Source organism: Lampetra fluviatilis, chromosome 11 (assembly GCF_964198595.1).
Source record: "Lampetra fluviatilis chromosome 11, kcLamFluv1.1, whole genome shotgun sequence".
Lineage (NCBI taxonomy): Eukaryota > Metazoa > Chordata > Hyperoartia > Petromyzontiformes > Petromyzontidae > Lampetra > Lampetra fluviatilis.
The window spans coordinates 6935874-6963843 of record NC_136285.1 but is presented as its reverse complement, the minus strand read 5'-3'; the positions used below and the strand labels follow the sequence as shown (position 1 = coordinate 6963843).

The 27970-nt window shown below is 47.5% G+C and overlaps 1 protein-coding gene across 1 annotated transcript; it reads left to right on the top strand.

Moving 5' to 3' along the window:
- Window positions 1-69: 69 nt before the first annotated feature.
- On the top strand, window positions 70-26157 carry LOC144934751 (monoglyceride lipase-like). The gene is made up of 8 exons (XM_078860861.1): window positions 70-241; window positions 2812-3016; window positions 6115-6221; window positions 16447-16583; window positions 18136-18246; window positions 21089-21178; window positions 21671-21886; window positions 22835-26157. The coding sequence occupies exons 2-8, from the start codon at window positions 2880-2882 to the stop codon at window positions 22937-22939; spliced, it is 903 nt and encodes a 300-aa protein (XP_078716987.1). The 5' UTR covers window positions 70-241; window positions 2812-2879; the 3' UTR covers window positions 22940-26157.
- Window positions 26158-27970: the final 1813 nt, after the last annotated feature.

The window sequence follows — 27970 nt, the reverse complement described above, 5'->3', positions numbered from 1 at the left end:
GCGCTGCACGTGCGTTCTCAGACAAGGCTCGAGTGTGTGCGAATCGAGTGGGTGTGGGGCTGGTGACGTAATGGATGGCCACTGAAAGTGCTTTCAGAAGAGGCGGCTCACTCAGTGTGCTGCTGTGCCGAACGGTGGGTGTGTCTGTCCCACCGTGGTCTCTCTCATCTTCGCGACCAAGGTCAACAACCAAGAGCTTTCTCGTCTGCGCATGCGACTCGCTCTTTAGCCCCGCGATAACGTAAGTCGAAGCATCAACACTTGCGTGCTCTGACAATGCTGCTGCCTGTTTGTGTTTGCCGTCTTGTAGTTTGTATGGCGTGAACGTTGCGCCTGGCTTGCGAGGCGTGTTGTACGATGCCATCTCTGATGGACTTCGTGTCATCTGCACCTCCTTGTCACCCGTACCGATCGAAGTGGTGGTTTGCCGGGAGGGTTTTAGTTTTTTTGTTCAGAGATTAATAATCGGGTCACTTCGCACGAGGTTTTTTTTGTTTTTTAAAGAAACACACAAACGTCAGCAACTTCATCCCCCCTCCCCCTTCGAAAAATCGGTAAGCGATTAAAATAAACTGGCTTCAACACACCGCCACCCCAGTGAACACCCGCCAAGGTTTAAAAGGCCAACGTTGACTCAACGTCGGAAATGTTTACTTGGAGCCTGGTCGGATTTGGCACGTGTGTTTCATGCTGGTAAATAGAGTATGCTGCGTTATGGAATGTATTTTATTGTACAGCTTGCAACGTGCTTAATTTAACATCTTACCTTGGTACGCACCGCCGATTAGCACGGCTGGCCGAAGGGTTCAAACAAACATCAAGTATTAGGCATGACAAAATAACCATTGTAGCATCGGGTGATGTGGTTTCGCATCCAGTTACAACAGGATAGAAGCGCAGCTCTGCAATTGCTTGCTTGTGCCACTGCATGCAGAAGGCCCTCCACTAGAGGGAGCTGTAGAAGGGTCCGTAAAGAGGGCAGTTGGCCTACTCTTCCACGCTGACAGACGTATTGAAAGAAATGTAGAGTAACCCACGATTTACCCCACCATGCATGCTGCTGGATAGATCGGGCAGATTTAGGAAACGTGCCCATTATTTTACAAATTTGGATCACACCATCCCGATATCCAGTCATCCATGGATACACAGTGTTTGTGAATTTAAACTCTGATGCAAAATGATGAACATAACAGTATTCGTGATAGGGTTATTGTGTAGTGTCACTTGTAATGCCGTACTGTGTATTGGTCTGTAGACCTGCATGCATGTTGCTTATTATTTGCGAGTGCATTGTTGGCAGAGGCAGGAGCCTCGGCTAAGTTAAACCCATCTCTGTGTGGTATTAGGACCGTTTAGTGTCAAATACCAATAATATGCCGTCGCGTTATAGCTACGTCAATGCAGTGGTTAGCACATTTTGCTATGAATCCGGTGACCTGAGTTCAATTCCCAGCCATGGACAGCGTCAGCGGCAAGTGATAGCTGAACCAATCCTGGGAGGCGCACTTCCTTTTAAAATCCTTTATATTAAGTTCGCTTGCTTGCTTGCGCGCTTACGACCGTGCAAATCTTTCGGTCGTTTTTTAACCCACTTCCCGTGATCCAATCGAGCTGACATTTTGCACACAGACTCGTTGTGCGTGACAATTTATTTTCGTGAAAAAAAAATTCCTAAATTTTCCACTTTATAGGAAAAAATAAATTATATTTAATTACCAATTGCTTAATGGTGGCAGGCAATCATCTGACCCATAGGTGGCAGCCATCTCAAGCCAGAGGACGAGAGGACTCTAGCCGCCACGCATATAAAGGATTTATAGTGAAAAACTTTGTTTTTACGGGTTAATTTCTTACCAACCTACGCCGAGCAGCATTGGTGACGTTCTGTATGTTGAGCTTCTTTCGCACCGTGCGTAGCCAACAGCGCTACTCGGAGGTGCGGGGGGAAGTTTAGGTCAGACAAACCTCATGACCGACACGGCATAGAGAGAGAGAGAGGCCTGCACTCGCTATACGTGCGTCGGATAACTGGAACCTTCTAGGAGATAATCGACCTTTGCACATATCTGCCGATGCCTCAGTGCCCGGCGAGTCGGATATGAGACAGGACAACGATCTAATACATTCCAGTTGTTGTGCGTATTGGGTTACAGACGGAATCAATTGCATTTCTGGTCAGCTGAAGCAAACGGTTGTGGAGAAAGTCGAAGAGTTTAAGGTTTATTGCGTCGAACCGGGCGAGCACTTTATCGCAGGATGAGTCTCATTTTGCAAGCGTGACCTGGGTCTTGGGTCACGTTTGCGTTTGTTCAGTAAACACTGTAACGCAATGTCTGCAACTGTGAGGTCAGAAGGGCCATTTCATGAATCGCCAAGAGTAGATAGTGATACGTTCTTTTATTTCTCAGTATTTCAGTATTTTGTTCGCAGGGCAGCGTTGTGGAATATGTTTAGCGTGTGCTTTAAACCACAAAAAGTGCTTCCTGAAATGTATTTGATGCGTGGTACTGTAAATCTTTCATGGCAGTTTCACAACAAGGCACGATGCTCCGTTATTTCTCAAGAGGTCTTGCAACCGCCACTTCCCTTGTCCTCATGGCAAGAGTACAACTGTGAAACGATGTCGAATAATAATATAATTGTACATGCAGATTGTTTTTTCTGTCAATCCACCGCTGCACGATGACCTTCCCGTGCAGGTCGCAGTACGACTTGAAGACATTGCAGCACAGTCGAACAGTGGATTTTTTTTGTTATTATCAAAGTTAAATTTAGTACGCTAAAGTGTTTCTTAACTCTGTGTTCCAGTTTCAGCCATCTGCTGCTGCTGTCGCCCCGTGTGGATTTCCCATTGACTCCGCTCGTCGCCGTTAAGCATGAGCAAGGGTGGCCATAGCCAGGCATCGCCCGCAGGAGATGAGAATTTACCCGACGGAGAGACGGACCACATCACGAACGCCGATGGCCTTTCCATCTACTGCCGCTACTGGAGGCCAACCCAAGGCAAGCCCAGGTGAGCGCGGGGGAATGGTGATCTGCGCCTCCGCTCCCGTTCGCCGCTGAGGCCAAAAAAAAGGACACGCGGCTGCCTTGGCAAGGAGGAACCTATTGGGTGTTGCTCTGTTTTTGACTGCGCAGTGTCATTCTGAAACTTCACAGCAGCCGGAAAAGTGTTTTGCACATCGGAATAATACCCTCCTATCGTTACGCTGAGAACGTTTAACAAAACAACATTCCCTTTAAGGTCAAAAGGTCATCGTGTACGTATAGCCAGTGGCGTTTGCGGTCCCACACCTCGCCATCGCTTCCTTCCTTCTGCCAGATTTCATGATAGTTGCAAAGTTGACACGCAACCTTTTGAAGGTCACTCTTAACAGCGTTCCAGCCGTCGGGCTCATGGGCCTCTCGGTCTACGGAGTGCCCTTTGTTGATCCACTGCTGAGTGAGTTGTCCCCACCCACCCGCAGTCCCCATCATGGGGGTTATTTAACCATACTTCAGCCTTGTTAACACGTGTAGCTGAAGGGACAACAGGTGTGGGGGCATAGACGTAGAGTACAACACTGGATTTGAAGCTTTCGTGACTGCAAGAATTCATATTCTTAGGTTTTTTCGGTAAAGTCACGTAGGTAAAAAATTAAAATTAATAAAAGTAAAATAAAAATAAAATAAAAATCACGACGTTTCGGAGGCAACACAAGCCTCCGTCTTCAGGTGAAACCGTCACAGCACGATAGCTGTATCAAGTAATATTCAGGGCCTACCTTGACTCCTCCCACCCTCAACCAGTATATATACAAGGACTGTTTTCTTGGAATTTCTCATTTACTTGATACAGCTATCGTGCTGTGACGGTTCCACCTGAAGACGGAAGCTTGTGTTGCCTCCGAAACGTCGTGATTTTTATTTTATTTTTTATTTTACTTTTATTAATTTAAATTTTTTGCCTACGTGACTTTACCGAAAAAACCCTAAGAATATAGTACAACACTGATTTTGTACTGCCCTCTTATGCCCACCCCCTACCTAATCCCACGGGCTGGTTATGAACACCTTCTGTGCAATGTGGTCAAACTATGCACGTACTCTCCAGGCTCAGCCTGTGCCGATGAGCTCGGCACATTTGCTGATAGATTTAAAATCAAGGCACAGTGTGCGTATACGTGTAATACCATAGTCACTATCCTGTGTGTTTGTGAAGTCATCCAGCAAGTGTATGAACGGCCCACTAGAGCCAATTTGTCTTGACATGATAACTCAAATCCAGCTGCCACTTTGTAATGCATTCAGGAAGTTATCAAACCCTCGTTGTCTGCAATAGACATTAAACACCAAGTCACCTGATATTCCAGAGTAATATGAAGGTGTCTAAAATGTCAGATTTTAAAAATAACTACGGGCACATTTATGAAGGCCTCTCCTACATACGATCGTGAATCTCGGTGAGTGTCTGTCCGTTAAGATAAGGACGTTGAGAACAATAGTTATACTGTACAGGAAAACGGAATTTGGGGACAACCTTCATGGGAATGTCATTCCATTGGTGAGTGAACACCACCCAAAAGGCGGGGTGACGTCACAGCGACCTAGACCTTGAGTCAATGACAAACATGGTTAGGGCTTTACTCAACCCATTCATTAATCAGTGGCGAGTGTCTCTCGAGTGCCGAGCGGTTTGCGAGGGGGTCAGATGTGCTGCGTGGGAGGCGTGCTGTGGATTAAAACAAGTAATGCAGATGAATGCGAGTCACGAGTTAAGGGGGCTTCCTGCTTGAACGAGCGCGGGGAAGGTGCCACATCTCTGTTAGCAGGCCTGAATCCGTTTATACTAAATTTGAAGCTTTCGTGACTACAAGGATTCATACTCTTAGGTTCTTTCGGTAAAGTCACGTAGGTAAAAGAATAATAATGTTATTTTATTATTATTTTATTATTATTATTTTTAATTTTATTTTATTATTATTTTACCTACGTGACTTTACCGAAAGAACCTAAGAGCCCGAATCCGTTTTTGCTTCGGTTCACATTTGACATTTCATTGGGGACTTTTGGGCTAATTCCATCCTGCTCGTTGAGATTTCAACCTACAAATATCCAGTTGCACCGATTAAGAAACGCATTTGGTGCATTGTATAGAAGAACAAAAGGCAGCATTGATTTACACTGGACGAATCCGATGAACGACAACGCTCCTTTTCATCGATGCCCAGCAGGGGTGGGTCAGCACGTCACAATACAAACACATAGGACAGGAGGGCCCGAGTGTAGGAATGGGAAATCCAAACCACGAAAAACCACGCACCTCGAAGGGACAACCAAGAGGGAGACGTGAATGACACATTTGACTCCACCTACGGCGTCGCCTGCCTGGGCGAATGGCCACATCCGATCAGGCGATCGTCGCTGACGCCTTCGGCTGTTGATGCCCCGGCGCCATCCCTGCGACGGGTAGAGGGGTGAGGTGGGAGAAGGCGTTCATCTTCGAATTTAACGCGTTTGGCTACGTACGGTGCAAAGACGTTCGACATAGTTACGTACATTCCTGCGCTGGTGATCAGTGGCTCATATGGCTTGAGTCACATTTTGGCGATTGTTTACCGAAAATATTTTCGAAATACTTTGGCTTAAAGCGTCACCAAGACAGAAAATAGTGAGAATTCAGCAGCGTGCCTAAATGCCTGATACCAGCGGTGTGGCAGATCGCCCAGACAATGTGCGCTGGCTCGTATTGTACCTCCACAGCACGACACAGTTTACACTTGTATAGCATCTGCATTCAACCGCATCCGAGACCCCTGTACAATCCAGTGGGAAGCCCATGTGTTTTCTGGGGCAAGGAGGCATATTTGGTGATTTACGTTAAAGAAACCGACAGCACGTGGGACAAAGGAGATAAGGAAGATGTTGTTGTGATGGCGGTGCTAACATTGGGTGGTTGGTGGTGGTAACAGTGGATCGTGGTGGTACTGACAGTGGTGGTGATGTTCTGGCAGCAGTGGCAATGATATTGGCGGTGACTCTGTATGTGCATTGAACCTCTTCCGTACCGTTCTAAAATCGGAGGTGCGGACTGTGGTGGCGAAGGTGGTGGTGACGGTGGTGTTGTTGCAGGGGGCTGGTGCACGTGATTCACGGAGCTGGCGAGCACTGCCGCCGCTACGACGAGATCGCGTCTCGTCTCTCCGCGCTCGGATATTTCGCCTTCGCCCACGACCACGGTGAGTGGAAGCGATCTGGCGCGTGCCACACTGCCGCCGCGATCCCGCGGCATGCAGACACGGAGCCTTTGTGCGCGAGATACTCGCACCCGCAGGGCGATGAGGTGGTCCCTGCACGAGTAGCTCCAGACACTGGCTATTGACCTGTTGGCAATCATTATTTCATACTTACACCGAAGGCCTTTGTATGACCAAATCAACCGGAAATGCACCGGATCTCCAACGCTAAGCAGGAGTGAGCCTGCATAGTGCTTGGATGGCTGACGACATTACTTTAACATTAAGAGCAGCTACATCGTGGGCAGTGGAGGAGAGTGCAGTAGTTCCTCATTGGTGACGCGGTCGATGCGTTTCTGAACAGGAGCTGCATTGAGCGGAAAACCGCGTTAGCCGGCGAATTCCTGGTACCGAATCACATTTGCACGATTGGTAATTATAATCTGTCTGCAGTCATCCCATGGAAGGATAAAGAACCGAGATGAAGGTACACCGCGTACCGTATCATGTCGCGAAATGTACCCATAATTCCCACAACACTCGGCTCAAAGTAGTTCGTTAGTTGTTGACCGTTAAGAAACAGCGTTAAAATGCTGCACGTTCCGCGCTGCGTGAAACAGCGTTCCCTCGGAAGAACCGTGTTATTGCAAAAACATGCGTTGTTTGCAGAAACAGTTGAATAAACCCACTTGCCGTACTGCTACATTCAAAGGGATTTCTAGCCCAAATACGCATTGAGGTAGGACTTGTCCCTTGTTGACAGGCCTGAAATGGGCAAGTGGTAGACGTTCCATCTTCCCTGAGCTGGGGCCGAGTCTATCCGCAGGGACAAACACCGTTGTCTTCCGCACAAAGTGTTGCACGTTTTATCTGCTCGGAGTTCGTCGAATGGGTTGAGTCAACCTCAAGCCAGGGCCCGTTGTACCGCTTAGCCACCGGCTGGATTGATCCTCTCGGCTCCTTTCAAGCGCGTTGGGCTTGTGGGTCTCACAAAGTCGGCACGTTCCAGCAGCCGTCGCCTTTGTAAATTGTGTACCTGGACTGTACTGTGCACGAAAGCACTCTTTATCCATTAGGCATGTCAGTCGGTCACAGCATTTACTCAAATTATTGTTGTCGTGCAGCTTCCATGCAGGCTTCGTTCTGACCATTAGCATTCCAGGGAGCTATGGGATTGAATATGAGCTGTGTTTACAACCTTGACCTATGGGCAAAAAAAAGACCAGGACCGCCTCAAAAATCGTAATCGGCGGTGCACCTCTGATGCCTCCTTGTCCAGCCCTAGAGCACATAGCTGAGTGGCGAGTGTCAATGAAACGCATCTGGTGAGTAGAAGTGGCGTCACGCGATGGAGCATCTGCTGTGTCTGCCTCGTGCAAGTATATTAAAAAAATGTCAGGTGAGGGTAGCACATCAACAGGAACTTCTGTTATTATACAGGTGAGCCTTCAGTGTCCCAATGAGAGTGGTGCGTGTCTGCGAGTAGTGTCTAAGTGTCTGATGCAAGGGTCAGGTGTGCGAGTGGTTATTGCCCCATGGCTATGTGTTCGTGGCGAGTGTGTGTCTGCAGGTATTGATCAGGAGGTGTGTCTGTTAAGTGTCCTGACGAGTGAGTAAAAGTGCTGTGTCTGGTGTGGTGGGTGTCTGGCGAGTGGTGTAGAGTGTAATTTTCTGGTGAGTGAGTGACTGGTGGATGAGTGCGATCGTCTGGTTTAATGATATCCGAGGCATGGCGGATGTCTGGCGAATCTTATCCAGCGAGGGTCAGGTGTCTGTTGAGGGCATCATGTCACCCTATCTGTAGGACAGGCTGTCCTGTACAATATTAGCCAACAAATTTGAACAACTTTTTTTTTTATAGAAGTATAAATCTCTCCTTGCTAAATAAAAACATTTCCACTAGTCTTCCCACAGCAGGTGATCATGTAGGCTCCGTCAAGCTTACCAGGCATAACTCTTTGAGCCCGAGTTATTTTTCTGCCGAGGTGATCTGTGATCCAGTTGGCACTCTCCGTAGCTGTAAATCCGCACACCGTTTCATACTAAAGTCGGGTATATAAATATAAATTCTATTGCAATTATAGTGACATAGAATTGGTCACTACGTAGCATAGCGCTGGCTGCTGGCAGGGAAGGGGATCTGCAGCTTGAAGCAGCCCTGACGTCAGCAGGCCACGTGATAGACCCGAGAGGGATCTAGGGGAAAGGTTACGGAAGGGACACGTCGGGAACCCGCTGGTAGGTTCTAGAAAGGGGGCGTGGCCAGTGCAGAGCGAGGCCACGCTGGGAGAATGAAAGGGGCTGTCGTTTGGAGTGGGATCCCCATCCCCGTCGCCGCTGCTGAAGATCGTCACCATCACCGCTGTCGTCTCCACTTGATAACTGCGCTGCTAGACGGAGTTGGCTGTCTTAGTTCAGCGCCGTCAGTGTCAGACGGCTAGCGTTGTGTGTAGGCTAGAAACCAGTGTAGAGTTGCGTACAAGCGAGAGACACAGTGTGTGTAGTAGTGTAGGGTGTATTGTATAAAGTGTACAAAGTGTGCTCGGTGTTTAATTAAAGAATTGCCTCCAAGAAGTTACATCTCCATGTCGGTCAATTCAATCAATGTTGTACTGTGTAATAGGTGAATGCTTTGAGCGAATGTCCCCTCGGGGTAGTAACGGTAACGGGATTTCAACAATACAGTTCAACGTTATGCAATTACGGTGCGATGCAAAGTCCACGTCGCGGAAATCGTGCTCGCGCTGGCCTGCGAGTGCGTTGTGCGCGTCTTTTTGCGCGTAGCCAATCGATTGTTTTCCGCGCACGTTACAATGACGTGGGCACCTGGGTCTGTCCCATGACCTCCCGCCAGCGGGCGTTCGACACTTCACGTGGCCTTAACGTGCACCTAGCCTGGCACAGGCGCCGTGGTGACGTCGCCACCACTTAGTGGCGAATCGCGTGTGTGTGCGCGTCTTGTTACAAAAAAGTGAGGCGGTTAGCACGATGCGCTACGAACCCGGCATCCCAGAGTTCAATTCCCACTCACGGTCAACAGCAGGTGAAGATTACCTGATGAGTGCCTGGTGCGGTGTGTAAACATCGCCGCTGTGGGGACAAAGGTGGCCGGGCGTGGTGTTGGCCATTCACCCCTTGCCTGTCGTGCCGGCCTTCATTAGGTGCTCGCTAACAGCATTGGACCCGATCGTCCGTTCAGGCTATACGGGGGAGCTTTGTCTTTGTGTGTCTCTATCTTGGGTGTGGCTCAATGCAATTGAGCACAAAGCTACTGCCGCTGAGATCGTGGGTTTGAATTGTTGGGGGGGGGAAGCGGCAAAATAAAATATATTTGTTACAAAACAGATAATTTCTCGTTATTAAAAAAACATGATCCCTTTTAAAAAAAAAATCTAAACTCAATTTTGAAAACATGTTTCAGATGACATCCAATTTCCTGTGAACGCATATTCCTCTTGAATTATGAGCGTTGTGCATTTCTAAAGATCCATTAGGCTCGCTTCCCTTTATTGATTTACACCAGCGCTAGGAAGGGCATGGCAACTCGTTAATGAAGTTATGCTTCGGTCAATGCGAATGTACAAAATGTAATTATTTGTCTCTGTGCTGCGTTTGGCTTATGACCCAGACACCCGATCTTATCAAGTGTTTAGAAACTAAAAACGGGGTTTGAGCCTGGATACTGCTTGGATGGGCGACTGCCATGCATGAAACTGGCGTAATAGTCCGTGGGGCTGTGTTGTCAGCAGAGGATAGTGCAGTACGTCAACATTAATTATAGATTTGAAGCTTTCGTGACTGCAAGGATTCATACTCTGGTTTTTTCGGTAATGTCACGTAGGTAAGACAATAAAAAATAAAATAAAAAACATAAAAACTAAATTAATTTAGTTTTCATTTTTCTATTTTTTTTTTACCAACGTGACTTCACCGAAAAAACCAAAGAGTACGTCAACATTGCCTAGTATACAGGATGTGGAGTTTGCATGTTCTCCATGTGATCACGTAGATTTCTCTCCAGGTCCTCCGCTGTTACCCCCACCCCCTCCCCATGTATAAACACGGGTTTCGAGTATTTGGCTGCGATAATTCCCACGTAAGCCACTTTTTGTTGAGCCATCATGTGGCCAGGTCACTTCTGGTAAATCGCACTGTAACTACGCCCTCGCTTCTATGCCACGTGGACATTATTAGCAGACTGCACTGACCAGCGTGGAGTAGCTCAGCTTATTGGAGAGTATATTTAGTATATTGATGATACTGATGTATGATAATTGGTTCTTTACCCTTCTATCTGGCAACAAAACTGACACCTTTTTACAAGGAGTCATGTTTGCATAGACCGCAATACCTGCAGTCATAATACAAACAAAAGAACATAACTCTGATAATGTGCACTGAGTTATGTTCTTTTGTTTGTATTATGACTGCAGGTATTGCGGTCTATGCAAACATGACTCCTTGTAAAAAGGTGTCAGTTTTGTTGCCAGATAGAAGGGTAAAGAACCAATTATCATATTTTTACTGGCAAATGAGGTTCCCATAGTGATACTGATGTAGTTTATATTTTAGTTTTTTACGTGGTGATTTGGCTGCTGCAGCTCCTTACTATTAAAATTCCTTCCCTTTATTACTGCTAACCCTACTTCCTCCCTTTGTTGCTGCTAATCCTACATAATGCATGGGCATAATATGACTTTGAGACCCCCCCCACCTCCTACGCATTCCACAAGTAGTGAATAATCCCATATATGCATTTTCCATAAATATGCTAAATTCATCTGTTGATACGCAAATTCCTTTGTCAAGGCGCCCTTCCTCTAACCCAGCTTAAATATACGCTGCCAAGCTTGGTGGTGTTCATTCAGACGCTGTCTTTCCGACAGACCTGTTCTTCACCTGAGGACGGCTGCTTGCGTTGTGGCCGAAACGTCGTGAGAATTGTATTTTATTATGTTTTATTTTTATTATTTTATTATTTCCCTTCTACGTGACTTTACCGAAAGAACCAAGAAGATGCTAAAGTAAATTCTCACGACTCAAAACAGCTTAGGGAGGCGTGCCCTCCATTTAGCAGTGGATTAGAAAAACACGTAAATGTTGTGGAAACCCAGCCAAGTCGTGCTGTGGGGCAGCATTGCCCCGACCTCAATGTTTTTTAGTCCGACAGTTAAAACCGCTGTTGCCAGATGACTTGGACCATCTGGGCATGTGCCCAGTAATTTAACAGAGGGCGTTTGCTTAAAGCAAAATTGCCCGTTCTAAAAAGGGGGAAACTTCCCTGCGAGTGCATTCGTCTTCTGCAATGGGTTGATTTTGCCATCTTGTGTCTAACTATGATCACGGTTTCATTGCTTTATTTTGGTGATTTCGAAAAGTTTACTGGTTTGGCCATGTTTGTTTGTTGAAGTACGGAGTAAGACTGATGGCCTTAATCTAAGTTGTCTTGTGGTTGTTGTTGTTGTTTGACTTGCATCCCACTGGGATTTTTTCACAGCGTTGGTGTGTGGTGCTTTTTCTGCAATATTTTGCTGTCTTTTCTTGGTTTTCTTTTTGACTTAGTCACATAGTCACTTTAAGATGTTTTCTTGTTCATGTTTTTGTTTTTTGTTTGTTGCGGTTGCACCCGATTCAAGAGCCGAATGGCTCACAGGGCTAAACCTAATAAATGAACTTGAACTATATGCGCGTGTGTGAGGAGCTGTTGCAGTTAAGAGCTCTGTGCTATAAAGCGATAACTCGAGATCAATTTGCCCTCGTGGCCAACATAAATAGTGAATATCTTAACTGGTTCTGGGCCACTCCTAGGTCGATTCAACCTGAAATGAGCACTGCACCAGGTGCAATTCGCAAAACGTCAGAAAGTGCAGAGAGACGAGGAGGCGGATGGGGTGCTGGTCACACCACCTCCTGCTGTGTACCTCAAAGGGGGGTCTATGAATAACATTTTATTTATATCTCCAACGAAAAGCAGCAACGAGGAGAGAGAGAGTATTGGATAGTTGTGGGTGGCAAATACACGACGCAGTCTCACTTGAAGCCAGCAAGCTAAATAAACACGTAATATTACTGATAATGGCCAAACAATGCTGAAAACTTGCCTGCAAATTACTCAATTGGGATTTACACGCAGCAACATGCCCCCTTCTGAAGAGCCTTGCAAATCGGCAACGTTTTCCCAGGTCAACAAGCATAATGAACAATGGGTCAACAAAAGGGCTAGGCCACTCATAGCACTTAACCCTACAGGCTATGAACTTATAAAAATGGGTGTCATCTTCTTGGTTCTTTCGGTAAAGTAACGTAGAAGGGAAATAATAAAATAATAAAAATAAAACATAATAAAATAATTCTCACGACGTTTCGGCCACAACGCAAGCAGCCGTCCTCAGGTGAAGAACAGGTCTGTTGGAAAGACAGCATGAAACATTTCACACAGGTCTGTCGGAAAGACAGCATGAAATGTTTCATGACAGACCTGTTCTTCTGTTTCATGACAGACCTGTTCTTCACCTGAGGACGGCTGCTTGCCTTGTGGCCGAAACGTGATAATTATTTAATAATGTTTTATTTTTATTATTTTATTATTTCCCTTCTACGTGACTTTACCGAAAGAACCAAGAAGATGAATCCCTGCAGTCACGAAAGCTTTAAATCGAAAAAATGGGTGTCTTTGTATTTGTGTACTTGTTTAAAGTGCACTCGTTAACGCACCCTTGTACATGCATGCTTAGTATGACCACAGTTGGGCACAGCGCATCGAGCGCGCTTTCATATTCGCTTCTGCGGCCGTCTAATAATACACTCTTCCTTCCGATATTTAGGAATCCACTGGAGCTGTGCACTTTCAAGTCGAGATTGAAAACTCATTTTTCTTTAGAACGGTCTTGTGTTCAGTTTTGTGGTCCTTCCCCCACACCGCCGATTAGCACGGTTGCTTACGTTTTGTGAAAGAAGTTCAACGTAAATACTGTGACGGTGGGTTATCAATTAAATGGCGTCACTACACAAAAAGGAGTCCATCAGGGCCAGGTAGAGCATGGCGTGCTAGTCTGTACTTCGCGGGCGATCACAGACCAAGGCCGAGGCAGTACAAAAGGGTCTAAACACATTTAGGTTCACCAGGTTTAAGGGGTCAAGTGTTCACGGCCCACATCCTCCAAGAAGGAGGCATCGTGCTTTGCACTATTACACACCAACACACCGCGTCCCTACGCAAAACCGTCACACGCAGAAATAGTTTCGCTGTACCCTTGACCAAGCATAGGAAAACGAGCACCCAGAGAATTCGTTCCTTCAGGTTCTGGTCAGGGTCACACACAGGTGCACACTCGTGGCCACCCTCCAGCCATTCACTACAGCATACCCCCCCCCCCCCCCCTTCATCCAGTATGCTACAGCGACCACTTCTTCACGCTCACCTAGTGAACAGCACTCCCCTACAGCAGCACTAACAGCGCCACCACACAGCAGTTTGAATCAGAAGTGGTTACGAACTCTTCCTCAATTCTCAGCTCCCTGGCTCGTCTCCCCCACCACGCTCCTCCAGTTCTAGCCTGCAGGCCTCGCCCGGACTCGGCCGCTGGTAACAAAATAAAACAACGCAGATCGGCCTAATTACCTTGCCCCAGCATTCGCCTCGCCGCGTCCGACCTCGAGGAAGCTGGGTTCAACTCCCTGCCCTGGCTGCGGTGTCGTTGTTGTCTCATTGACGCCACCGCATACGCTGACGTGGGCTGTTTTCATCGTCCCTCTTAAGCGCTGTCCACTGTCCGCTTTAAATACTCATCTCCACGGTAGGTGGTGCCACACCTGGACCTACTTGCTGGGCCGCCTAAATTAGTCGCCACCTTCTGTGAATTTGATCCCCCTCCCCACCCCCCCCCCCCCCCAATGAACTCACAAACATAACAGACATCAATTTCACCCGTAGCACACGCATACATCTACGTACAGATTGCTGCAAAGCAGAGCATAGGTTACATACACAGTCACGGCTACATGAGCTGCCTCGTTGCACATTGCATGACAGGACGGTATTTACATATTTACAAACACACAGGACGTAATTCGGCGAAAGTGCTTGGGGCAACCGGAGAGTACTCTGATATATTACGGCTCGTGACTCAAAGTGAAACCGCGAGCGTGGTTTGGCATGCTCGGATGATCTGCAGCACCAGCACAAAGCATGCCAACGTTGGATCAACGTTGACATGCGTTTTGAATTGTTGGGGAAAACGTTGACCCAACGTTCCATGCTTACTGGGACATTCTGGCCATTTGTGAAATTTTAGCCCTGAGTGTGATTGATGCAGATGACTTCAGGGTCACTTACTGTGGACAATAACATCTGAATTCTTGTTTACGAGACAAGTTATTACGAGTCATCTGTCAAAGTCCGTTTTCATGGCCATTGCTGTAGATGCCACCCCATCCTCCTATCATCATTTTCTTAATTCTGCCAGATATTCTATATTAGAGCTGCTCTGATTAATAGTTATTTCGAAGAATTATCCCTTTATTTATAGAAGTGTATGGTGTACATATTTAATGATGACAATGTAAACTGTGAATAGAGGGCAGCCTGTTCTACAGATGTGACAGTCACATGACACCTCTGACCCTTGTCATACATTTACCACTCACCTGACACCAGCCATCAACTCGCCAAACACCCACCACTCACCCGACACTCACCAGGAACTCACACTCACTACGCGCTCAATGTCACACCAACTCTTGACGCTTCTCACTTTAAATTTCGATTTAAAGCTTTCGTGACTGCAGGGATTCATCTTCTTGGTTCTTTCGGTAAAGTCACGTAGAATGGAAATAATAAAATAATAAAAATAAAACATAATAAAATATTTCTCACGACGTTTCGGCCACAACGCAAGCAGCCGTCCTCAGGTGGAGAACAGGTCTGTCAGGAAGACAGCGTCTGAATGGGCACCACTAGGCTTGGCAGCGTATATTTAAGCTGGGTTGGAGGGGGAGAAGAGCGCCTTGACAAAGGATTTTGCATATCAAGAGGAATTTAGCATATTTATGGGAAATGCAGATATGGGATTAGTCATTACTTGTGGAATGCGTAGGTGGTGGGGGGGTCAGACGCTGTCTTTCTGACAGACCTGTTCTTCACCTGAGAACGGCTGCTTGCGTTGTGGCCAAAACGTCGTGAGAATTATTTTATTATGTTTAATTTATTTTATTATTTCCATTCTACGTGACTTTACCGAAAGAACCAAGAAGAGGCTTCTCACTTTATAGCAGTCCCCTTTCGCTGCCAGCCCCACGCGCCAGAACTGAGCACGCGGATTGGTCTAGCGTTTGGCGGGAACTTTGAATCTGGCCAATCGAGGGGCATGCATTGTAGCTCAGGTGACCTCCATAAATAACAGACCACGGTGGGGAATGCTGCGATTGGCCAGTGATGATGGATTGGCATCAAACGGACAAGTAGCATGGTTATTCGCAGATTACAGTGCAATGTTCATGATTTTCTGTTATTTCGTTTCGAGAAGGGTGTCCACTGCCCAGGCAGCGTTGCGGTCAGCACAAAACAAACATTTTAAACCCCGAAAATTAGGTGATACAAGTTTCAAGAGTTCGTCAAATGTGTGCCCGTGTCATGAGAAACATCCTGAATGTGACGGTCCCAAAAACATGAATATTCATTGGAAATTCATATTAATTCTCACACTGTAAACCACACTTGGGCCTCTTAATAAGTATAACCCGTAAAAACAAAGTTTTTCACTATAAATCCTTTATATGCGTGGCGGCTAGAGTCCTCTCGTCCTCTGGCTTGAGATGGCTGCCACCTATGGGTCAGATGATTGCATGGCACCATTAAGCAATTGGTAATAAAATATAATATTTTTGTCCTAAAAGTGTAAAATTTTGGAAAACAATTTCACGAACATTAATTGTCACGCACAACGAGTCTGTGTGGAAAATGTCAGCTCGATTGGATCACGGGAAGTGGGTTAAAAAACGACCGAAAGATTTGCACGGTCCTAAGCAAGCAAGCGAACTTAATATAAAGGATTTAAAAACGAATGTAATTGTGCGCTTGCTTGCTCATGTGATTCTTTTAGCGATCACATCGGCGCACTCCGGTGCTTCTGCATCTGCTTCGTTCCTCCTGAAGCCGCGGTGACGAAAGAGCGTAGGAGTGAGTGTAACCTCACGCGCCCTTCTCCCCCCCCCTTGCCTCCTCCCCCAGTGGGGCACGGGCAGAGCGAGGGGCCGCGGATGCAGGTGTCGGACTTCCAGGTGTTTGTGCGAGACACCCTGCAGCATTTCGATCTGATCTGCAAGCGCTACCCGGATGTGCCCATCTTCCTGCTCGGACACTCCATGGTGCGTGAGGGCTTCCTCGGAACACACCGGGCTGCAAACGGGGCAGCAGGCGGTCGTACGACGGCAATCGTGTCCACAGCTCCCCTGCAGTGCAGCAAGAGGAGGGAGACTTTTGCAGAGGGAGGCCGCGTTTTTATCAAAATGAAATAGCCACGTCTCCAATGAAATTGTTGGGACGCATCGCCGGAGTGATTTTTCGAGTGGAATGGCTAGACATGAGACATTTTCGATTTAAAGCTTTCGTGACTGCAGGGATTCATCTTCTTGGTTCTTTCGGTGAAGTCACGTAGAAGGGAAATAATAAAATAATAAAAATATTATTTTATTATGTTTTATTTTTATTATTTTATTATTTCCCTTCTACGTGACTTTACCGAAAGAACCAAGAAGATGAGACATTTTGAGACGTGAACTTTGTATATCACCTTCTGCAAACGTTACGCCTATGACCACGTCACCCGGAATCCACCCAATCTCGGCAGATTTTGGAAGCTAAGCCGGGTTGAGTCTGGATAACAACTTGCACGGACGAACACCACTCGTAACACCGCTCATAACACAGGTGGTGCAGCCTGCTGCCGCGGTTTATGCTTTCAGCGGATGGCTCTGCAGAAAAAATCCATTGTTGTGCTGTGCTATGCTCTCAAATGTCTGTGCTCCTCATCTTCACCAACTCACACTGACCAGCGTGGTGAAGTCTAGTTGAGTAAAACCCGTGAGCCGTATGGTATTGGGAGGATCTCATCAAGCAGTGAATTGACAATTCCGCGTGCATTTATGTGTAATAGGTGATGTGTGATACGACAATCTATTCTTCATACGATGCATAAACAACTGCATACTTTCCTTGTGATGGACGTCCCGCTGTTTCTCTACAGCGTCTTGTGATCCAGTTTCATTTTGAGGCTTCATAATTCCACATTGCATCGTAAATCCAGTCTCTATTGCATTTGTATCTCTCTACTACTTCCTGTCCCCGTCCGTAAACTGAACCATCCTGGCCCTTCCTAACCTTGCCCCTCCCTCTCCCTGTCATCGCACTCCCTTGCCATCCCTTCCCCTCCACAACACTCAAACCCCATCCCTTTTCCCCATCAACCAACACTAATGTACAATTTATACTGCTTGTAAAGCGCGTTAGGGGCCGTCCATAAATTACGTCACGCACCTGGGGGAGGGGGGGGGGGTCAGACATTTGTGACGATGTGTGACGAGGGGGGGGGGGTGATAAATGTGACGTCGCATCAAAATGCCCAACTTTAAATAAATATAGGCAACACGTTCTACTTAATTTGATAAATGACTTCTCCTACAACATCAGAGTGCAGCGCCACATTAAATACGCACTACAATGACAATAGTTTAAAGCGATTTGAAGCATGTTTTATTTGGGGGGGGGGGGCAGAGCTTTGTGACGTCATATTTGTGATGCCATGTGACGAGGGGGGGGGGGGAGTCAAATATCGTCCAAAATCGCGTGACGTCATTTATGGACGGCCCCTTAAAAGCGCTACACGAAATCCTGTGTGTGTGTGTGTGCACGCCCGTACAGGGTGGTGCCATCTCTATCCTGGCGGCGAGCGAGAGGTCGGACAAGGTGGCTGGGGTGGTGCTGATCGGTCCTCTCATCGAAGGCAACCCGGACGTCGTCTCCCCGTTCAAGGTGCGCCGTCAATCAATCCCCAGATCTAGAAAGCGCCGTACTCGGCACAAAAACCTCCGAGGGAAGTGCCAATGGCACTGAGAAAATAAAACTAAATTAAACTGAACAGAAGAGAAGTTTCCTTTTTGTCTATGTCTCAAAAGCACCGGTTGTCACGGCTGACCAGACTCCAGTCGGCAGACCGTTCCAGACCACTGGGGCTGCAGATAAACAACTCCGTTCTGCTGTCCGAACCCAAGTGGATTTCACACAAAGCAGCAGGTCCATACCAGAGGACCGTAGGTTTTGTGGTGGTACGTACGGGTGTACGGCACCGTTCGGGTAGGTTGGTTGAACCGAGCACCCGTATGCGCTGGAGACCAGCGCAGCTCCTTCAGAAGTATTGAAGACCATTGGAACCTCATTTGCCAGTAAAAAATATGATAATTGTTTTTTTACCCTTCTATCTGGCAACAAAACTGACACCTTTTTTACAAGGAGTCATGTTTGCATAGACCACACTACCTGCAGTCATAATGCAAAGAAAAAACGTCATCTGGTCCAACCCATGTGAGACTAGGCTCTAAGGAAAGCTGTCTCGGGTGTGGACCAATCAACTTCAAGGACAGTGCATACATTATCAGAGTTATGTTTTTTGTTTGCATTATGACTGCAGGTATTGTGGTCTATGAAAACATGACTCCTTGTAAAAAAAGGTGTCAGTTTTGTTGCCAGATAGAAGGGTAAAAAACCAATGATCAATTATCAAGTATTGAAGATCTCACAAGAGGTAGGGGCCAGGCAAGCGACTCTGGTGAGGAGGGTGTTTTGGAGAAGCTGGAGACGTTCGCCAAGGCGATTGTTTACTCCGTACACGAGAGAGTTGCGCTAGTCGACGCACGCGGCAACCGCACTCCATGCGAGCGCATGTGCGATAGGTGCGGGAACTGCTGATGCGTGATTCGAAGGTGGAATGTTTGTCGAGTCTGATACCCAGTAACTTCAGATTTGCTAAGTGTTTTATCGAACTGCCCACCACGACGATGAAAACCGGCATGTTCAGATGTCGTAACTTCTGACGAGTTGCAAGAATCACGGCCTCGAACTCTGACGGATTGAGTTGTTTAGCATCAGCCAGTGTTGTAGAGCCGATGTGCATTCTGGGAGCACGTTTATTGTAACAGGAGCGAGCAGACGTTTCCAAAGGGACGTGGAGCTGGGTGTCATCAGCATATCGATGGTACGGATTCACCGAAACTCTGTATGAGCCTGGCTACTGGAGACACGTGAGCTGCGAAGCGAATAAGGCCAAGGACAGAGACGGGACGATGCTGGCCGTGCCTTGTCTGTGTTTGACGAAGCCAAAACGGCCGGTCAGGTGAGATTCCATCCAGCGAACGGCGTCGTCATCCGATCCCAAGGTTTGTCTGCAGGCAGTGCAGGAAGGACACGGTGACCGACGGTGTCAAAAGCAGCCGAAATGTCCAGTCCGAAAAGTGCTGCCGCCAACTGAGGGATTGACAATCGTCCTGTGGTCTCGGTGGAGTGGAGGGCTCGGTTTGCTCCCTGGATAGGGCTGAAGGCTATCGGGCCGGCTCCACGCGGTCGTAGCCGCGCCAGCACGAGCCCGCTCAACTCATTTTGAGTTTGCAGAGGGATCGGAGGGAGGCCGATAATTTGCAACATCTTAAGGAGCAGAGGGATCGGGCACTTCTTCAAAATGGACGGGAAAGTGCCGGGGCTGAAAGATACGTTTGACCGGGCGCGGAAGCGTAATGTACAGTTCCTCTTCGAAGACCTTCAGCAGCGCGGTCACAAAACTATCCAGAGAATTGGTCCGCCATCTGCAGTCCGTCGATGTTCTTCCGGACCCCTTCCGCGGACGTGGGTGTGCGAATGTGCCCGGCGTCGGTGCTGTTTGAGGAGTGTAGGGTTAGGGGCGCCGTCAACTGATGAGCTAGTCGCGGCCGTGCTGTCCCGCAGGACGCTTCACCCTTTGTGGGAAAAGAAGTCGCAAAACGGCTCGGCAGTGATGTTGTGCTGTTGTGAGGCAGACTCGCAGGAGTGTAGCAGCTTGTAAACAACACACGCCATTCGTCCAGTGGATTTGCTGCTGCTGCTGCGACAAAAGCCCGGCGGTGATCGTACGCGAATCACATATCAGCTCGGCAGTCACAGGACGAGATCTGCTGCTGCGCGCAACACGGTCAGCGTGAGACTTCGTACATGGGCTGAGCTTATGGCTCTATCTCCGCGATGGGCGACCTCTCCTGCATGACCCCCCCCCCCCCCCGGCTGCCACTCCACCACCACCACCACCAGTCTCGTGCATCAACGTTGCCCGCTACTCTGCCGCCAGTCTCGTCCGTCGGCCGTCACCACTTCCAGCGGTGTTTTTTGCACGAGCACCCTTGACTCTTCTCGACAGCCACAGTCTTCCTCTTGCGTGCGGCTGACGCAGACGCAGAGCGACAGCTGCAATTTCACATGCAGGCGGTCCAGCCAGATGACCGCGTCGGCGGCAGTGGAGCATAATCGCCGTGATGTCTCCTTCGTTTTTGTGGATGGGGGCATTGCGACGTCACACGCTGCACGGTCTGTTCTGGATGACCACAGTCGCACACTGCTGGAGAGTTTTACATTTGTGCATCAGGTATCCGCATCTGCTATGGTTTGTGTGGATGCGAATTAGGCTGGACCATCAGCTTCATGGAAGATCAAACCCAGGGATATTTTGCATTGGGTCATTCAGTAAGTTATTTTTAACCCCATTCAGCTCTCCAAGCTTAATTTTGGGTTTAGCAGTGATATCTGTGATTTGTTCTCTGAGCCATGTGTCCGTATGCCTGCCCTTGCTCCCCAGATCTTTCTGATGAAGATCTTCAAGTACCTGCTGCCCAGCCTCACTTTGGCCTCCATCGAAGCCGCCTCGGTGACGCGCAACAAGGCGGAGGTTGAAGCAACTCGCATCAGCACCTACAAGCACCACTTTACAGCATAGCCCAAGAAAACCACAACTCTCGTTCATCCGTACAGACCCACGACGCACAACATCGCCTAAAACAACCACAACTCTCGTTCATCTGTACAGACCCACGACCGCACAACATCGCCTAAAACAACCACAACTCTCGTTCATCTATACAGATGCACGACATCACAGCATCGCCTAAAACAACCACAACTCTCATTCATCCATACAGACGCACGAACGCACAACATCACAACATTGTCTAAAAAACCACAACTCTCGTTCATCCATAGAAACGCACGACCGCACAGCAACACCTAAAAAAATCGACAATTCTAGTTCACCGTTATAGACCCAGTGGTGATGTTTACACACCGCAGCAGGTACTCATTTGAGGCCGAGTCGACACACACCCGCACACACACCCGCACACACAGCCGCACGCGCACCTGAACGCGTCGCCGTGCGCTGCAGGTGGAGCTCTTCGAGTCGGACCCGCTGGTGTACCACGCCGGGCTGTCCGTGAGCTTCCTCTCCGCGCTCATGGACGCGGTGGCGCGCATCGAGGCGCTGCTACCGGACGTGACGTGGCCGTTCCTGCTGGTGCACGGCGACCAGGACCAGCTGTGCTTCGTGGGCGCCTCCAGGTCCTTTCACGAGCGCGCTCGCAGCGCCGACAAGACGCTGCACGTGAGCTAGCGCCCTCGCGGCCCCCGCGCGCGGTGGAGACGACAAACGCCGGGGACTCTCCAAATGCGTCTTTTTTCCACTGCACAACCGAGCCATGCCCGGGGCCGTGCCAATCTCAGTAGGCTCTCGATGGGTTCATTGTGATACAGCACCAGGAAGCGGCGGTGGGCTCACTATATAGGCTTTAGTGTCACATTACGCGAGAGACAAATTGACTTAATTCACTGTTAACAGTGATTGTATAATGATTAGTGTTTAGCATGAGACTTCAGGTTGAGTCTGCCCCATGAATTACACCAATCAACTGTTGCGCCATAATGTTTGGGGGAGGGCCAAATTAAAATATCGAGTTCTAGGCATCGACTCGATTTACGTTTGCGCCAGATTTCAGCTTTCCAACCACGCCGAAACATCTTTGTAACGCAAATCGGTCAATTGGGCAGCATCCTTTACGGGTGAATATTCCATAATCAATGAAAGTGGTGAATCAAGGGACACTGCTCATAATTGAGTTTATGTCTTGACGGTGAGTTTGGGTGCGAGATCGCGCGAACGCCGCCAGCCCTCCTGGGTGCTGTTGTTGTTATCACAGGTTTCTGGGCACAGGCCCAAAATGCCAAGCGGCCAGCAACAAGCAGCACTGATCGCAGTTGTAATCGATGACAGTTAACACATTTCTTCAATTGATCCACGGCTATACGAACTTGGAGAAAAGAGACGATGGGAGAGGGGCATTCCAAAGTCGCGCAGTGAGAGGGAAGAAAGAGTAAAGAGAAGTCGTGTTGTGGCCTGCTGTGCGGTGACAGGATACAGTATGAACGAGACAAAGCAGACTGGTAGACCGGGTCCGCAACCACGGTGGGAGGAATGGACGAGTGAAGTTCACGGGAGAAGAGTAGCCTTGCTCGCGTCTGCTGCGTCTGTGCGGTGTGGTTGGGGTTGTTGCAGATCTACGAGGGCGCGTACCACGCGCTGCACAAGGAGATCCCGGAGTGCGCTGCCACCGTCTTGGAGGAGATTGAGGCTTGGATCGTGGCACGGACGCCCGCTTAGCCTCGCGCTCAGCGGGAACAACACAACGCCGAGAGGAGAGAACGGATGGAGCGAAGCACCAGGATTTGGATTGCGTTTCGGGATAGTGCTAGGGGTAGGACTGGTGGTTAGAGTAATGTTAGGATCTGATCCAACCATGGATGTTTGTAGAATGCCTTCCGCTTGCCGCCATGTAGTCCCGGAGTCTCCAGTAACCTATTCTGCATGAAGGCCATCTATCCAAGCACTATCCAGGCTCCAGCCTACTTAGCCTTTTGGATATGACGATATCGGATGCTTTTCCATTGATCAGGTCATGTGGTTAAGGGGTTGTGTCCGATTGTGTTCGGCTCGTGTCAAATGTCTTCTAATAGAGTGCCTGTCCCCATATTGCCAAGGATGACCTCTTCACCTTTGATGCCCTTTTCATTGTCGGCGTTGACAGCGACAGTCACGTTTGGAGAGAATACTCGTTTGAGTTTCCTCCCAGTTAGTAAAGCCTTGCGCAAAGTTCGCACTCAGTGGGTAACGGGTCTCGGGTATCATTGGTCAGCATATAAAAAAAATGAATAAACACACAAGTGCCACACTCCTGGCAGTGTTGCACTTGGCAGTTTCGTGTCCGAGCAGCGAAGAAGCTGTGCCAGTGGACGTAGTCACAGGTCACGAGAAAAAATAGCTTGGGCAATACTTCGTGGAATGTAACTGTGTTAACTTCTGCAATTTCATTATTATCACGGCACGTACAAGGATTTCCGAAAGCGTCATCAATTCAACATTTATTGAGATTTCCCCCGATTACTTTGGATGTGCTCGTGTAAACATTCACATAGTGGGAAATATTCATGAAAGGACCAGATTGTGAAATATGCAATTCTACATTTTGTACAGAGCAGAGGTTTAGTGCATTACTTCTTACAGACAGGCATGGCATCTTGAGCCACTTTTCCAGGTCTTGGCATCACCACCTCCGGTACACACACAGCAGCTGAGTTTAATGATCACTCTCAATCTCCCAGTGATGGTTTTGCTGGCTCTAATCGATGCTTGCAAATATTACTCTTAGCTTACCAGGATAGAAAGGCACTGCTTTTTTGACCTGGGTGTGTGTAGTTGATTGAACAAGCAATTAACTTTATTAACAATCATATTTTATAATTCATAATTTCCATTGAATTTTAATCCATGTAACTTTGGTCTCTGCATTTCATTCAAAACCAGATCCGTGTAAGTAACCTCAATGTTGCTGTTGGTGAAGCAATTTAGGGTTTTATCTATGATACAGCAGCATTATGTCACGACTCAATAGGAACGCAACACTATCTGAAAGTTATAGGGTTTAAATTTACAGCAACCACGAGATTTAATATTTTTTGTAGAGCTAAATGGCACGGTATGTTGGTGTTATTTGTCGATTCGGTCGCTTTGAAGTTCCGTTTGTGATGTACTTTCTCAGTAATTGGCGATGCACAGTCACTGATGAGCTCCATTCATTTTCGTTCACCTGTTACTCATAGCCAAGTTGGGGCACGCCATCCTTGCATTTAATAAGCAAGACATTTCAAATACGTTGAAGTCCTCTATTTACGTTGGGGACTCATCCCTGGAAAACGCGACACGAGGCGAAACAACGTGTATCAAAACCTATTTAACCTTGACTTAATTATATACATTTAGGATACGTTCCTGGGGTTACATTTTTTAGTCATTGGCAGAAAAAAATATTAAATAAGTATCAGAAAAGATAACAAGACACTGACATTTTTTTTTTGTAAAATGTGTATTTTACTACTTTTCTTTCGTATGGCTGCTGATGTAGATGCAGAGCAACAACGACAATTTCACATTCAGGTGGTCAAAGCAGATAACCAAGTCAGGAGCAGCAGAGTGTATCATCATCGCCGTGATGTCTCCTTCGTATTTGTCCATCGGGCCATTGCGTCGTTATATGTTGTACGGTGCGTTCTGGATGACCACAGTCGCACACCACTGGAGACTTTTACATTTTCCATTTGTGCATCAGGTGTCTGCATCTGCCATGGTTTGTGCAGTGGATGAGATTTCGGGTGGACCATGAGCTTCGTGGAAGATCAAACCCAGGGATATTCTGCGTTGGGTCTTTGACAATTAAAAAATAACTTTCACAATGTTTTTTATTGAACCCGCAACACAAACACGACAGTGGGTGAACGTGTGGATGGAAGACGCGCCCTCTGGATGATTATCCCTTTAATGGGAGCCGGTTAGGGTTCATCGCGTTTCTCTTCCCTACAAACAGTCGGGTCAAAGGTCGGGAGAGCGGATTCGAGGAGGGAGAGAGAGAGAGGACGCGGTGGGGGATAACCAAATAAAGAATTAGGAGAGTAAAAATAACTGCCAGGATGCCCGGTTCTTCCTTCTTCCTTTCTGAGAGGAAGTCAACTGAGAATAGAGTCCTCTGGTGTCTATGGCCCGGTCCTCCTCTCTAACCCTCGGCTCACCGATCATTGTATTTCCTCATTCCGTGCAGGTGCTTCGTGTTGTGTGGGGTTTCTCAAGGAATGGGGTGCACATCGCCTCCCATGCCCCCTTGTATCTTCCCTTCGGCTTGTAGCTAAGCTGCTCCATCGCTGCCAATGCGACTCAGAAAAGATCTTAAGTGTAACACGTTTAAATAGATTTTGATTTAAAGCTTTCGTGACTGCAGGGATTCATATTTTTGGTTCTTTCGGTAAAGTCACGTAGAAGGGAAATAAGAAAATAATAATATAAAACAATAAAAATTCTCACGACGTTTCGACTGCTGTGAATTTCACACCTGATGATGATTGCTTGTGTTGCAGTCGAAACGTCGTGATAATTTGTATTGTTTTATATTTTTATTATTTCCTTTCTACGTGACTTTACCGAAAGAACCAAGGATACGTTTAAATAAGTAAATCAGTAGCTCGCCACAGATGGGTGGCAGAGATTGCATTTAGGGGCCTGGTGTTGGGCGAAGGGGGAGTCGAGTTACGACATGACGATGTGGTCGTAGACACCGAGGATTCATCGTCCACCAAGGGAGACGTGGTGCGTGTCCGACACGTACACCGCCAAAACGGCTGCGCGTTCATTCGTTAAACATCTTCACCAACAACGTAGCGGTTGAATCGATGCGTTGCCCATCAAATTACGTCCCCGAATTCGTCGGCGACGTTGCAGTGAAGCAACGTAAATGGGAGCAACGTAAGGGGACGTCCATAAATGACGTCACGCACCTGGGGGGGGAGGGGGTCAGACATTTGTGACGATGTGTGACGAGGGGGGGGGTGAGAAATGTGACGTCACATCAAAATGCGCAACTTTAAATATAGAGAACACGTTCTACTTAATTAAATAGACTTTTTAATAAATGTTTTCTCCTACCACATCAGAGTTCAGCGCCACATTAAATACGCACTACAATGACAATAGTTTAAAGCGATTTGAAGCATTTTTTATATTTTTTTTGGGGGGGGGGGGCAGAACTTTGTGACGTCATATTTGAGGGGGGGTCTTAACTTTTTGTGACGCCGTGTGACGAAGCGGGGGGGGGGGTCAAAAATCGTCCAAAATTGCGTGACGTCATTTATGGACGGGCCCCTAAATGATAAGCGGACATCAACTGGACGTCCGGTGAGTAGGCTCTGCACCAGCAGAAGTTAGGAAGGAAATGGGTCGGATAGCCTAAGGAGCGCACGTGCGAATCCCCGTTTTGAAGAGCTTGAGGTCGAGGGGACGGAGACACAGGGTTTGTGAGTCGAGGGATGTTTTATCAGTGTTGTCATTTTACGGCGAGTGCGCGATACGAAACGATGGTTCTTCTTGGTTCTTTCGGTAAAGTCACGTAGAATTGAAATAATACAAATAATACAAATACAACATAATAAAATAATTCTCACGACGTTTCGGCCACAGCGCAAGTAGCCGTCCTCAGGTGGAGAACAGGTTTGTCGAGGAGACATGTGACTTTACCGAAAGAACCAAGAAGATGAATCCCTGCAGTCACGAAAGCTTTCAATCGAGACGATGTTTGTTTCGGTAATTCTTTGGCAACCACCGACATTGATGTCAGCAACAAGATATCATTCAGGATTAGACTGTGCTGATGATCCTTAACCAGGGAGAATTTGATAGTTTGAAATGTAGTTTCAGTGTCATACAAAAAACGCTAATTCAGATTTTTACGACTGATTATATCAGGCACTGTGAAGATACAGAACCCTTTGGCTGGCAAACATCGAGGTTATTTTTCTGTCTCAAGACTGCTGTGTGGCCTGACTAATGATCACATTCGCGAGCGTGACAATGCGTGCCCCACACAACATTCACCCCTCTCACAACGTGCACCCCCCAGATACATTGTCTCAAATCGCCGAGATGTTTTGGTTTTACCAACGTTATTGAGAGACTCATAGAGGTGTTGTCTGTTTTTATCTTTTTAAACGGAGCTACATAGAGAGACGTTGGCCATGCAGGAGATTTAGCGGCTTTAACCGGATTTAATGTGAATACTAAACCAGATACGTTATCCAGATGTGTGAAGTTTTTGTAAATACTGTACCGTGATTCGTGATTTGTAGTCAAGTTTTTAGCTGCGCACTTGTTTTAACCACTGATGTCATTCAAGTTAGGACCCTGAAGTCATCGCGAAGATGCTGCTGAATAAATGTGACGACATTGGACTCGATGAACTGGAGTTGCCTACACGCCGCCAGTGGTCTCGTGTGGGTCCTCTGCTTAATGATCATCCAATATCGAAGGGTGTTTGTCGATTTAAAGCTTTCGTGACTGCAGGGATTCATCTTCTTGGTTCTTTCGGTAAAGTCACGTAGAAGGGAAATAATAAAAATAAAACATAATTAAATAATTCTCACGACGTTTCGGCCACAACACAAGCAGCCGTCCTCAGGTGAAGAACAGGTCTATCGGAAAGACTGTCTTTCGGAAAGACTGTCTTTCCGATCTATCGGAAGACACTGTCTTTCCGATAGACCTGTTCTTGTGTCTTTCCGATCTATCGGAAGACACTGTCTTTCCGATAGACCTGTT